The sequence below is a fragment of the Anabrus simplex genome, chromosome 1 (genome assembly GCF_040414725.1).
Source record: "Anabrus simplex isolate iqAnaSimp1 chromosome 1, ASM4041472v1, whole genome shotgun sequence".
In the NCBI taxonomy this organism is placed as follows: domain Eukaryota; kingdom Metazoa; phylum Arthropoda; class Insecta; order Orthoptera; family Tettigoniidae; genus Anabrus; species Anabrus simplex.
This window is the reverse complement of record NC_090265.1, coordinates 1,341,078,689-1,341,092,681: the sequence shown is the minus strand read 5'-3', so window position 1 is coordinate 1,341,092,681 and position 13,993 is coordinate 1,341,078,689. Positions and strand designations below refer to the sequence as shown.

General features: G+C 37.5%; 1 protein-coding gene across 1 annotated transcript in view; it reads right to left on the bottom strand.

Moving 5' to 3' along the window:
* Positions 1-13,993, bottom strand: part of LOC136858330 (allergen Cr-PI) — a 77,488-nt gene that overhangs the window by 18,412 nt on the left and 45,083 nt on the right. The window contains exons 3-6 of the mRNA XM_067137783.2: positions 9,896-10,054; positions 4,268-4,426; positions 3,021-3,149; positions 1,485-1,800 (exon numbers count right to left, since the gene is read on the bottom strand). Of these exons, the coding sequence (XP_066993884.1) occupies positions 1,485-1,800; positions 3,021-3,149; positions 4,268-4,426; positions 9,896-10,054 (763 nt within the window). The remainder of the gene's footprint in view (positions 1-1,484; positions 1,801-3,020; positions 3,150-4,267; positions 4,427-9,895; positions 10,055-13,993) is intronic.

Below are 13,993 nucleotides of genomic sequence, written 5' to 3'. Positions count from 1 at the left end.
TGAATATATGACATGTAAATGTTTAGCACCTTGGCTGAATGGTCAGGATACTGTCCTTCAGATCAAAGCATTCCAAGTTCGATTAAAAGCGGGGTCAAAGATTTTAACTGTGTATGGTTAATTCCTCTGGTTCAGGGACTGGGTGTTTGTGTTTTTCTTAGTATACCTCTTTTCATCCCCATACACACACCACATACTAACCATCACAGAAACACACAACAGTGAATACACCTCTGCACACAGAGTTGGCTTCAGGAAGGGGACCTGGTCATAAAACTGGGCTAAATCCACCACCACTACCACCACAACAACAACACAACAAGTGCTGACTCCATTAAATGGGAAGAAGGCCAGAAATAAGAAGATATGGCATGCAATTAATGTTTGATAGAATTTGTATTCCTGTTTCAGTGTTTTGACAAATACTGCAATTGATGGTTAGGATCGGAAAGTGAAGAGAGTAATAACCATTGCTGCAATACAAGAATTCAAATTCATTCTCTAATTTGGTAATTTAATATTTTTATATTACTACGTAGCCCTGTGCGTGGTTCTGTTTCTTCTATTTGGACCAGCACAAACAGAGCCGAATGAAACTCATCAAGAATGTGTAGATCAAAGGTTGTGTTCACTAATATATGAGATGCTGAATAATGTAGTGTTTTGTAGTCTTTCAGTCACAAAATGATCTTTCTGTACACAACATGATATCCTTACAATGTAAATGAATAAGAAAAGAAAATAATAAAATGGTTAGTTCATATGAGTCCATAAAATACAGTATTTTGACTGTCCCATATGGAATCAATACAAGCTTTTCTAGTTTCAGATACCAGACATCCCACACTCCTGGCAAACCTAGTCAGGACTGATGGCTGGTTAATACCTTTTCCCAGATGCATGTTTATATATGCTTTTCCTGCAACAGCATCATTCTCCTCAAATTTAACTTATTAAATGAATATAACAATAAGAATCATAACAATATAAATTGCATAAATGCTCATCTTAAGATATCAAAAGAAAGAAAGAAAGAAAGAAAGAAAGAAAGAAAGAAAGAAAAGTAAAATATCTGTTCATGAAGTGAATCAATTAGCCCTCACAGGATACTAGAAATATTGTTGGAATGATGATGATGATGATGATGATGATGATGATGATGATGATGATGATGATGATGATGATGATGACGGTGGTGGTGGTTGTGGTGGTGGGGGTGGGGGTTTGGGGGGGAGGTGGTGTGGTGGTGGTGATTGTTTGAAATGACAAAAACATTGGGATTATAAGTTTTAAAGTAGTTGGAAGAAGAGGGCTTTAATTAATTAAGTAATTAATGTGTTCATTCACTGATTTAATTAATTCATTGAGTAAGTAAAAGTAAATAAGTAATAAGTAATAAGTAATAAGGAATATAGGATAGAGGAAACTTCAAAGATTTATGCTATAACCTTCCTGATAGATAAGCATTTTTTGAGAGCACTTACTGTTGTATGTGAAGCGATCTAGTTCCACAAGATAAGGTTGTTTTGCTTCAAGACTTAGTTCATTGCCTTGTGAGTCATATTTAGGGCCCAGGAAGACACGTACTATAACTTTCGCAGCCTTGTCACTGATCAAAGCAATGCGAATACTATAAAATTTATGGTTCAAGCGCTGTTGCTTTACTCGAATATCCACTTGTGATATTTCATCCTTGCTGGCAAGATCAACGATATTGTTGAGGCTGTATTCAAAGTCATCTTGATATGTGACCAGCTCATCAGTCTCAACAGATTCAATTACCACTCCTGGGGCAATAAGCTGCAAAAGGAAAATAAATGTTTCTCTTTTGATGATCCACTTGGTTAAACAAAGTTACAGAATTTTATATTGACAATTTATTATCAAGAAGATCTGTTAATTTATTAAGGGGGAAATCCTACAGAATTATTGGCTTATAAATGTCTCAAAACCTGAAACTGAGATTTTGGTACTACTAGATGGGATCCTAATGAATAAATGAGTTGTTTCTGATTAAGAATGGCATTTTCATCATGCTTCCGTAAGACTTCTAAATTTTCAAAATCCTAGTCTGTCTTGCATTTTACTTTCCTCTGCTGCACTCTCCAAATGATGTACTTTTAGTGACTGAATCATGGTTTTTGTTGTTTCTAAATTTGATCATGGGATGCGTAATGAATAAATGAGTTTTTTCAGTTGTTTCCTTTCTTTTTTATGTGTGGCCATTATTAAAGGTCTCACTGAAACTTCTAAATCATATCTGTGATTTTGAAAGTTTTGAGAGTTACAATATGATTAAGCACATACGGTAATCTAAATAATCACATTCTAATTATTATCTCTGGAGAAGGGCAGGAAAGCAATAGAAGTGAAGGTGTTCATTTGGATATATGTAAGCTATAAAATGAGGTTCCTAACATCAGTAATTTTAATTCTGACTGTGAGGTATTCTTCCACTGTAAATTATTTGAAAATAACTTCTGCTGGAAGTCAAAATAGTCCCTGCGCAACAGTTGAGATCTCATTGCCTTCAAAAATTGCACATTATGCACTTGCATAGCATTCATAATTCACAATATCCATTTTAATAATACTGTAGTAACTTTCAGAAATATTTTGTGCTAAATGATGAAAAATGTCAAAATTTTATGATGCTATACCACGTATTAATAAAAATGTTGTTTTGAACATAAGGATTGCACTGAATTAAAAAAAATACAACAAATTATTTCTCTCACCTATCCCACATAATTAAGTTTTAAAATAATAAACATGGTTGTACCTGGGACATTTTGGAAATGGACCAAATTGATTTTAATAAAGTTCATAGCTTCAGAAATATTTGCTTTAGTCAGGAAACATTTTTGAAGTTTTCTTTATTAGAACCATATTAACCATTTCTTGAAATTTCATGTGAATGAAACATATGGAAATACAAATTTTAGTACCATAGGGTCTTTTCTTAAAAAGAAAGTTATCTAAATATTTTACTTCTTGACAAAGGTCGTACTCATACTTACCTCACTACGTGAGTAGCTGGGTAGTTGTTCTCTGAGCTCCTGTACTAAATCCTCAATACGCTTTACAATCTTGTAGTAGATGGGATCTCTCAACGATGTCTCAAAGTGTTCCAGTGCTCCTGGTGTTTCCTACAGTCATATCAGTTGGAGTGATTATTTAGTTACATTTGATAAAAGTTCATTGTTATAGATGTGAGACACAAAAATGCAAATGAAACCTTTTATCATCTGCAGCAGAAACTGATTGGGTTTTGAAAGGTATTGAACCATTTGAAGGTTATGTAAGTGATTTAATAATACATTAAAACCCTGGCAAAATGCTCTTCAATGGATCAAGTGTTAACTGGGACTGCATATTTAGTGGAAGACAACCAAATGTACATGCATGATTTACAAAGTAATGTTGAGTTCTGGGACTGATGAAGCCATTCAGCAAAAAAAAAAAAAAAAATTCATAATCCTAGTCTGTCTTGCATTTTACTTTCTTCTGCTACACTCTCTCAATGATGTATTTGTAGTGATTGAATCATGGTTTTTGTTGTTGTTTCTAAATTTGACAATGGGATGCCTAATGAATAAATGAGTTGTTTCTGATTAAGAATGGCATTTTCATCATTTATCAAAAAGGTGCATTTTGTTTAACATTCATTTTGATCACACAGACACTTCACTTCAGTGTGTGAAGGACAACATGAAACTAACTAATTTTCCAGAATTCAGGAATGTGTGTGTGAGAGAGAGGAGAAACAAACAGTAGTCACAGTATTGTTCTGTACAAGCGTATAGGCTTAAAGAGCACAGGTCATAGGACCAATACTTTGCAAAGCCAGCAAGTAAAGGGTAGAATACTTAACAGATTAATGATCCTAGTGAGAATAAGTAATGTAAATGTAATTTTTCTTCCAAGCATTACTGAAATTAATTTTTTTTTTTTAATGTTCTCAAATAGGCGGGATTCGAGTGCAAAATACAGGATAAATTTTCAAGTTTTATATATGAGATGTACAAGAACCTGAGAAAAAATGCATGCATACAGTATAGTGCAGGACAGTGTATTAAGTGGGTGTGTATTATCGGGGTTTCACTGTACATTCAGTATTAGTCAATACTCTTACTTTTGCAAAATAAATTAATAAATTTAATACATACAGTTCACTGCAGCATTTATATGTCATTTACATAATCTATATATGCATCAGCTCTTAAATACATTGGAAAAACTAAACAAAATAGTGTGTGAAACGTACCAAGTTATTAGGATGGCCAAACAATGTCAACATCATCATGTACAAGGACTTGAAATACTGCTTATTCAGGGAGTCAGCATTACCATGTATAAGATTACCAATCACATCAATGGCATCCACGTCCTTAAGGAAGATTCTACTAGGTCCATCTCCAGCATTCTAGAAAATAATTTAATAAAATAATTTAGATAATGTAGATGCATTAGAAGGCATTGGTACTGATAGATCTAAACTAGCCTGAACATCATTGAATGCAGCTATTTTACAATCAATGTTTACACTTCATCTATATATAATTTCCATTTATTTTGGAAAGACCTCCTGTATTTACAGGCTGCTGTTAAGAACAAGGTAAAACATATCAATTTTCTATACATATCTGTTAGTTAAAGAAAATTCAAAATTAACTGTAGAGGTGGTGTCTTAGGATCTTGATGGAGCCTCGGAGGATGAGGGTCGTGATTTCGGGGAAGTGCTTCATTGGGAGTTGGAAGTGCTTCCATGTTGTGACGAAGTGATGAGGTATAGTACCGCGAGCTCTGACCATTATCCCTATTATTTCAATTTCCTGAAGGCGGTATTTAGATTTGTAGTGAGGGATAGTGGGTTTGTATTTGTTAATCTTTTCTAGATTAACCTCCTCTGGCTGACCACTATGGTGCTCGAACCTGACAGTCGGATCTAATATGAATCCTTGAGACATGTTGTTCTTTTAAAGGCTATGATGTCAATTCTCTGCGAACTACCCATTTAAGGCCAGTCCATGTACCTCCTCATGTACATTGAATCCCTTCTTTCTCAGTTCTTCGGCAATGAAGGATCTGATCTGGTGGTGTCGCGTGTTTCTTAGGAGCTCCCCGCATGTGGAGAATCCCAGGACATGACCAAGAGTTTCTTTCTCTCCGTGGCAATGCCGACAGAGGTTGTTGTCCAGGGATCTGCCTGGCACCGAGCGCACCGCAGAAACATTAGCAGTCATCTTTATAGCCTCTCTCCACTCGTTACAAGACAGTCCGGTATGATCTCGCACCCAAGAGTTTGCTGGTGTATACTCTTTGTAAAGTTGTACTCCGAGTCCTTTTTGCAGTAGTGAACATCAGGAGGTGAATTGACATTCTCGTAGCTCTTGACAGATCTTCTTAGTATCGTACAGGTCGTTCTTGGTGGTTATTTTCTGGGTATCAGCATTTGTTAGTTTTAGGCGTTCTATACATTCCCGACTCTCCGCGTGAGAATCCCTCGAAGTGACACCAAGTGGATGTTTAGTCTTCAGCAAGATATTGCAGGCATTAATGCATTGTAGGTAAACTTCCCACAAGGTTTTAAACAGAGCAAGTCCTTTGTATTTCTTTTCGGTGTACATCATGCCATCTGGGGTATCTGTCGGCAACTGCAATATCTAATTTGTTGCACTTTTAATCATTTTATCACTATCAGAAAAAAAAAATTTGTGCAATTTTCTTGAAACTCCATGTCAGGAAAGGGTATGTCAGGGTGGGACAGATTGAGGAATTAAGTACTACGAGCTTTTGGTCTTCCTTAAGCAGTGGCAACGATGTTAGAAGTTGGAGCTTATTGTGAAGGGCTTTCATTACAGCAGTCTCGTCGAACACTAGAGTATCCCTGAAGGTAGTTCCAAGGTAACAAATTTGTTCACCATCTCCAATTAAGTCAATGCTACAGTCTTCCTCCACGGATAGCGACCCTTGCTTCAACTCGCCTCGGATTACACATATCCCTGTACACTTCTGTGGATTGATATCAAGACCAATTTCTTCAAACCTCCTGTGGGCTAGTCGAGTAAGATCTAAGGTGGCTTCTTTGTTCTTCCCGATGATGATGGTGTCATCGGCAAAGCCCATTACAATACCAATATAAATGGTCCGTTATTGGACATTATAAATTTTCCAGCTAACTCATTCTTGGTTGCCAGCGTTTCGCCCTCGTGTGCTAGGGTGGGCTCATCAGTTGGTACCTAGCACACCTACCAATACGCTGGCTAGTGCATAACGTGGAGGCCACTGCGTAGGCTAACTAGAGCCACCGGCAGTGCCAATGCACTAAGAGACTTTGTCTCATTATAAAAAATTGATGCCTGCTTGGCCATCAGATGATATAGATGTTGATTCCCATAGGGAATCTGAAATATTTGTCCTGAATGAGTAAATTTATAATACCAATATAAATGGTCCGTTATTGGACATTATAAATTTTCCAGTTAACTCATTCTTGGTTGCCAGCGTTTCGCCCTCGTGTGCTAGGGTGGGCTCATCAGTTGGTACCTAGCACACCTACCAATACGCTGGCTAGTGCATAACGTGGAGGCCACTGCGTAGGCTAACTAGAGCCACCGCCAGTGCCAATGCACTAAGAGACTTTGTCTCATTATCAAAAATTGATGCCTGCTTGGCCATCAGATGATATAGATGTTGATTCCCATAGGGAATCTGAAATATTTGTCGCCATAAGACCTATCTGTGTCGGTGCGACGTAAAGCAACTAGCAAAAAAAAAAAAAAGTTCTTGCAGGCCCCCATTCACCTCTGTGAGTGCCTTATTAGAATAATATTTGATATTTTTTGAGGGCTGTTTTTTATATGATAGAGATGAACCTTTACACCCACTGAGATAAATGCTCATTGGAACTCAAATGTGAGTGGGTGCAACATATATACACTGCCGGAAAAAAAACATGCAGCATCCTCAAGGACAAAGTCATTTTATTCACAAGCAATGTGAGAGGAGTTCATCCTTGCAGGTGTATATGGTTACAAATTCAGACCAAATGGAACACACATGTCACAGCAAAAGGTGGCCAAACAGTCACATCAATATACAGTGTAAACCCCCCCCCGGCTGCAATGCAGGCATGTATTCGCACATGCAAATGATCATAAAGGTGTCGAATGGCATCCTGCAATAGATTGTCCAAAGCATCTTGCATCTTTCAATGCAGTTCGGCTATGGTTCTTACAGGCTCTGGAGAACACGTAAGTTCCTGCTTCATCATGTCCCATACGTGTTCAACTGGCGAGAGATCTGGTGATCTTGCTGGCCAGGGCAGTTGTTGTATACCACGTAGAGCATGTTACATTGCAGCAGCTGTATGTGGATGTGCATTGTCCTGCTGAAAAAACACATCACCTTCCTGTCGAAAAAATGGCAGTAGCACGGGGACAACAACCTGTGTAATGTAGTGGGCACTGGTTATGTTACCTTGCAGAAACACCAACTGTGACAGCAAGTTGTAACTGATGGCCCTCCACACCAAGAAGCCTGGGGTGGGACCTGCGTGTCATGACCGAATGCACTCTGGAATAGGCCACTTACTTGGTCTACGCTGTACATGTGTACGTCCATCACTTGCATACAGACAGAACCTGCTGTCGTCACTGAAGACAACATAACGTCATTTCCCTCTCCAGTCAGCTCTTCCATGACACCACAGTAGCCATGCTTGGCAGTGTCATGGTGTCAGTGATAGCCTGGCCAGAGGCACATGCGATCATAATCCTGCTACAAGCAGACGGTTCCCAGTGGTCTTGGTGACACAGCAGGTGCAACATGTGACCGAATTTCGTTCGTGGGTGATGTTCAGTCAGCCACTGCTGCTCACACAATGCGTTGATCTGGACGTGCGCCTGTACTATGTGGACGTCTGGAGCCTGGTCTCTGGGTGTGGGTATGGTTCACAGATGACTGCTGAAAGTAGCGACACACTATTGATACATTGTGCCCAACATGTGCAGCAATCCGTTGATACGTCCATCCAGCTTCCTGCAGACCCACAATGCAACCCTGTTCAAATGGCTGCAATTGTTCAACAGGAGCACGTACTCGTCAGCGGGGCATGGTTGAACCCTAGAATGAATGTTGCGAACACTGTTCATCTCTAACCTCAGCATAGTTACTGCCTTCAGAGTCAAAACAAAGTATGCACAACAGGCCTCCTGAACGCCATTTGATCGCCAATGTCCGTGACAAATGAATTGCTAAAACAACAACCCCCTTAGTATGCACACATTTTACCCTGGTGACACTGAACACAGTCATTGAGGATGTTGCATGTTCTTTTCCTGGCAGTGTGTGTATATATATATACATACTTTTTTTGTTTTTGCCTAAGGCACTTCAATAATTTACTTCCAGAATCTGATCACTCTGAGAATGTTAATTGGAATCATTTCCCATCAAATTAAAAGAGATCTCAATATAAAAGTAAAGAGAAACTTGAGAAAGACAATTTGGAAGCAGGCATTCTGACAAGTTTGACCATTACTGCCCTTTATATGAAAATAAAGAGCAAAGAGAAGTGAAGAATAATTTATAACCTAAATGGTGAGATTCTTAAACTAATTACTGGTAATTGACCCTTGTTAGAAGACAATTTTTTCTGTATAATTAGTTAGAATTAAACAACATTTTACTCACTCAATTGTAAAGATTTGTTGCTGTCCTGCGTAAGCATTACCCACCATACTAATATTATCCTAGAAAGGTGTATGAAATTGGTTTTATACATCTTAAAACAAGAAATTAGGTACTAACTGTTCTTTTTATCAATCAATCAATCAATCAATCAATCAATCAATCAATCAATCAATCAATCAATCAATCAATCAATCAATCAATCAATCAATGATCTGCATTTAGGGCTGTTGCCCAGGTGACAGTTTTCCTATCAGTTGTTTTCTTAGTCTCTTGTTGAATTATTTCAAAGAAGTAGGAAATTTATTGAATATCTCCCTTGGTAAATTATTCCAATCCCTAACTCCTCTTCCTATGCATGAGAATTTGATCCAATTTTTCCTCTTGAATGCAAATTTTATCTCCAATTACTGGTAATTGACCCTTGTTAGAAGACAATTTTTTCTGTATAATTAGTTAGAATTAAACAACATTTTACTCACTCTCCTACTTTTACAAACTCCACTCAATCATTCCACGCTATCTTTCCAGTGACAGCTCAGAAAATTCCGCTTAGCTGAGCTGTTCATCTCTGTACCCCCGAGTCTTTCCAGGCCAAACTTTGCAACATTTTTTTAACACTACTCTTTCATTGGAAATCATGCTGAACAAATATAATTGCTTTCTTCTGGATCATTTCCAGTACTTGAATCAAGTAATCCCAGTAAGGGTCCCATACGCTAGAACCCTACTCTAATTGGGATCTTACCAGTGACTTACATGCCCTCTCCTTTGTGAATACCACAACATGCTCACATGTTTAACGATTATAAGGTTTATTTTCATGACAAATGGAGACGTTTATAGTTGCCATCATTGCATATTACTGTATTTTCAATGCAAAACCATACAGCAGTCAACATATCATAATAACATGAAAGGCAATAAAAGTCAGTGATTTAGTTCCCTTTAACAATTAACATTAAATTCAACTGCTGGCTTTACCATTAAAGAAAGGGCAGACTTGGTTCCTAGTAACTTGACCAGATGCATCTATCTTTACAAAATGAGTACTGGTATCAACCAAATGTCATTTTTGTCAAAAATTGACTTAGTGCCTTTTAAAAATTACCAATTCAATTGTAGGACTATTTCACCTAGTTTTAGGATAAGAATTTAAATAATTTCCTATTAAATTAGAAGAAATCAACTATGAACTTACAGAAACGAATGTTCCACTGTCAATTGCATCCCGCAGTCTTGCTTCAATGTTCTTCAAGACTTCAATATTGACTTTACCATCTTTGAAGAGAAACAGGCCATCAGGGCGACTTGACATTTCCAGACCATTGCGATAGCGGAGGTTAGCAATGTAACCAATCTGAAATTTATAGGAAAACTATTAATAACTAAAATTGTGTAAATTGTTGAAAATTACTTGTTAGTTCAGAATGACAAAATATTTTATACAAAGTATTAAATTAAGTCTAATGTTATGAAAATGAGTTTCTCCTGATGAAAGACAAGATTTAAGTAAAGATAGGTTCATTTAGTGAATTGACAGTGCCATTAATAAGAATGGATATACATGTGATGTAGTAATGTACTGTAGAATTGCATGGAACATATGGGTGGAAAATACATTCAATACATACAATACAACTTCCCCCCCACGAGGAGGGTGCCACAAGGACAAAGTATGTCGACTACTCAGTATTTTGTCTTCTAGGTTACTGGTGAGTTTGCTAGTGTGCCAGATAGAAATAACCACCACAAGGCTCAGAAATAAATTTGCAATGAATATTCAGTACTGGCAGTTTGAGACTCACATGGATGAAGAAGAAATAAAGAAAAAATAAAAGCAATTACATACGTTTTCAATTTAGATTATCATGCCTTTCAGCATTCAGTTTTTAAGTCACTGAATATCTAAGTGCCTCCATAATTCTTAATTTGCAATTTTCATTTCTATTTGTGCTTAGTAATAACGTATTAGGATAGGTCTGAACGTGGTTTAAAATTATTGTAGTGTATTGTAGTATCTTATTAGAAATTAGCGTGCTTATTCTATTATTGTAAAATATTTGTGTAGTATAGTAGAAGTATCTATAGAAACCCTGTTACTATAATTCTCGTGTAGTAATTAGGATAGACTTAACTGCAGTTTAGAATTGTGTAACTCTTATGCATTCCTTTCGGTATTCAGTAATTAACAGCAGTTTTTATTAGGGTGTTGTAGGATAAAAATACGGTACGACTAAATAGTATTGTAGTGTAGCAGTATATTAATTACCTTATTGTCATGTGTTCCTTGTGTACTATCCTAGACAATATTTCTTTCTGTTCATTGTGTTTGCACAGAATAAGTTCCATTATTGTATTTGTCCTTTTCTTTTCATTTTTCCATAAAGAATGGCTAAGGAGTGCAAGTGTAGGAACTGTGCATGTGGCCAGGCATTAAGGAGTATGAGAGAGGAGTTAGAGAGTTTGAGGGAAAGAATTAGGATTCTCTCAGAAGACAGGAAGGAAGGTAGGCCTTCCTCAAACAATGTACAGGACACAGTAGGTATTAAAGAGGGATGGGAAGGAAAGGGGGGAATTTTAGAAGACAGGTGGTCTAACGTTTTAAGGGGGAGGAGATTGCAGGCTAAGGGCTCAATTTAATCAGAATTTGGGACATGTGTCTGTCATAAATTGGTATGAGTCACCGCAGGTAGAACAACGGGGGGAAGATGAGGAACAGGAAAATGTTGCTGAGAAGTGCAGAAGTAGGAGGAAGGGAAAAGGTAGGAAAGGGAAATGTGGAATAGAGGATAAGAAAAGACAGGTGGAACAGGGTCATGGGAGGGAGAAAAGGGAGGAGGAAGTAGCTTCTGCAGCGGTCAGGAAAGATAGGGTTCTGGTCATGGTGGATTCCATGTTAGACATGCAGGGAAAGTGTGTGGAGGAAATCCAGGTAGAGTGTTATCCAGGAATTATGGTTCAGTCAGATGTTGAATAAAGTAGAAAAGAAGGAGGAGAGGAAGGAGAAGGTGGTAGGGTTTAAAGTTGGTACCAACAACGTAAGGTAAGCAGGTATAAGTACCAACATAACTGGGGATGTGTGGGATCTGGTAAATACAGCACGGTTGAAGTTTAAGGAAGCAGAGATTGTTATCAGTGGAATGATGTGTAGGAGGGATACTAACTGGAGAGTGATTGGGGATTTAAATGAGACTATGGGGTGGGTAAGTGGGAAACTGGGAGTGGGGTTTCTAGATCCTAATGGGGTGGGAGATAGGGATCTGCGCTAAGATGGCCTTCACTTAAACTGCAGTGGTACGTATAAGTTAGGACATTTGTTTGGAAGAGTTATAGGGGGGAACATTTAGGGAAATGGGTGGTCTAGGGAGTGGTGATAAGGGTATAAGGATCTCGAAGTCAACTAGGGATGACATAAAAATGTTAGTGTTGAACTGTAGAAGTATTGTAAAGAAAGGAATAGAATTAAGTAATTTAATAGATATATATACTTACCAGATATTGTAATAGGAGTTGAATCATGGCTGAGAAATTATATAATGGATACAGAAATTTTCTCATGGAACAGAAGTGTGTATCATATAGATAGGATAGGAATGGTGGGAGTGGGAGATTTCATTCTGGTGAAAGAAGAATCTGTAAGCTACAAAAGTTAAAAATGACAAACATGAAATTCTAGGTGAAGTCTCATTTCTAAAGATAATAGGCAACTTGATGTCTTTGGAGTGTACAGGTCGGGAAAGAGTAGTGCTGACGCTGATTCAGAATTATTTGACAAGATAATCAGCTATATGGGAGACAACATGGAAAGGAATGTGATAGTTGCGGGAGATCTGAATTTACCAAATGTCGATCAGGAAGTTAATGCAAACGACAGGAAGCATGACCAACAAATGGCAAATAAGTTAATATGGGAAGGACAGCTGATTCAGAAAGCGATGGAACCAACTAGAGGGAAGAATATACTTGATGTAGTGCTGGTAAAACCAGATGAGCTCTATAGAGAAACAGAAATAATAGATGGTACTAGTGATCATAAAGCTGTTTTTGTGGTAGTTAAAAATAAATATGATAGAAAGGAATGTCTTAAAAGTAGGACTATTAGGCAGTACCATATGGCTGATAAAGCAGGCATGAGGGAATTTTAAAAAAAATTACTATGATCAGTGGAAAACGGTGAATAAAAATGTAAACAGACTCTGAGATGGGTTTAAAGCAATTGTTGAGGAATGTGAAAACAGGTTTGAACCTTCAAAGGTGGTAAGAAATGGTAAAGACCCACCTTATTATAATAGAGAAATAAAGAGACTGAGAAGGAGGTGCAGATTGGAAAGAAATAGAGTTAGAAATGGCTGTGGAAGTAAGGAAAAATTGAAGGAACTTATTAGGAAATTGAATCCAGCAAAGAAGTCAGCTAAGGATAACATGATGTCAAGCATAATTGGCAGTCATACAAATTTTGGTGAAAAATGGAAGGGTATGTTCAGGTACTTTAAGGCAGAAACACGTTCCAAGAAGGACATTCCTGGAATCATTAATGAACAAGGGGAGTGTGTTTGTGAGGATCTCCAAAGGGCAGAAGTATTCAATCAGCAGTATGTAAAGATTGTTGGTTAAAAGGATAATGTCCAGATAGAGGAGGTGACTAATGCTAAGGAAGTATTAAAATATACATATGACAACAATGACATTTACAGTAAGATACAAAATGTTGAAAACTAGAAAAGCGGCTGTAATTGATAAGATTTCTGGATATATATTAAAGACAATGGGTAGGGATATAGTACCGTATCTGAAGTGCTTATTTGATTATTATTTGCATGAAGGAGCTATACCAAATTAATGGAGAGTTGCTATTTTAGCTCCTGGGTATAAAGGAAAGGGTGATAGACATAAAGCTGAAAATTACAGGCCAGGAAGTTGGACATGCGTCGCATGTAAGCTTTGGGAAAGCATACTTTCTGAGTATATTAGTCATGTTTGCAAAATTAATAACTGGTTCGATAGAAGGCAGTTCGGGTTTAGGAAAGGTTATTCCACTGAAGCTCAACTTGTAGTATTCCAGCAATATATAGCAGATATCTTGGATTCAGGAGGTCAAATGGACTGTATCACGATTAAGCTGTTTAAGGCATTTGATAGGGTGGATCATGGGAGACTACTGGCAAAAATGAGTGCAATTGGACTAGACGAAAGTGTGACTGAATGGGTTGTTATATTTCTTGAAAATAGATCTCAGAGAATTAGGGTAGGCAAAGCTTTATCTGACCCTGTAATAATTAAGAGGGGAATTCCTCAA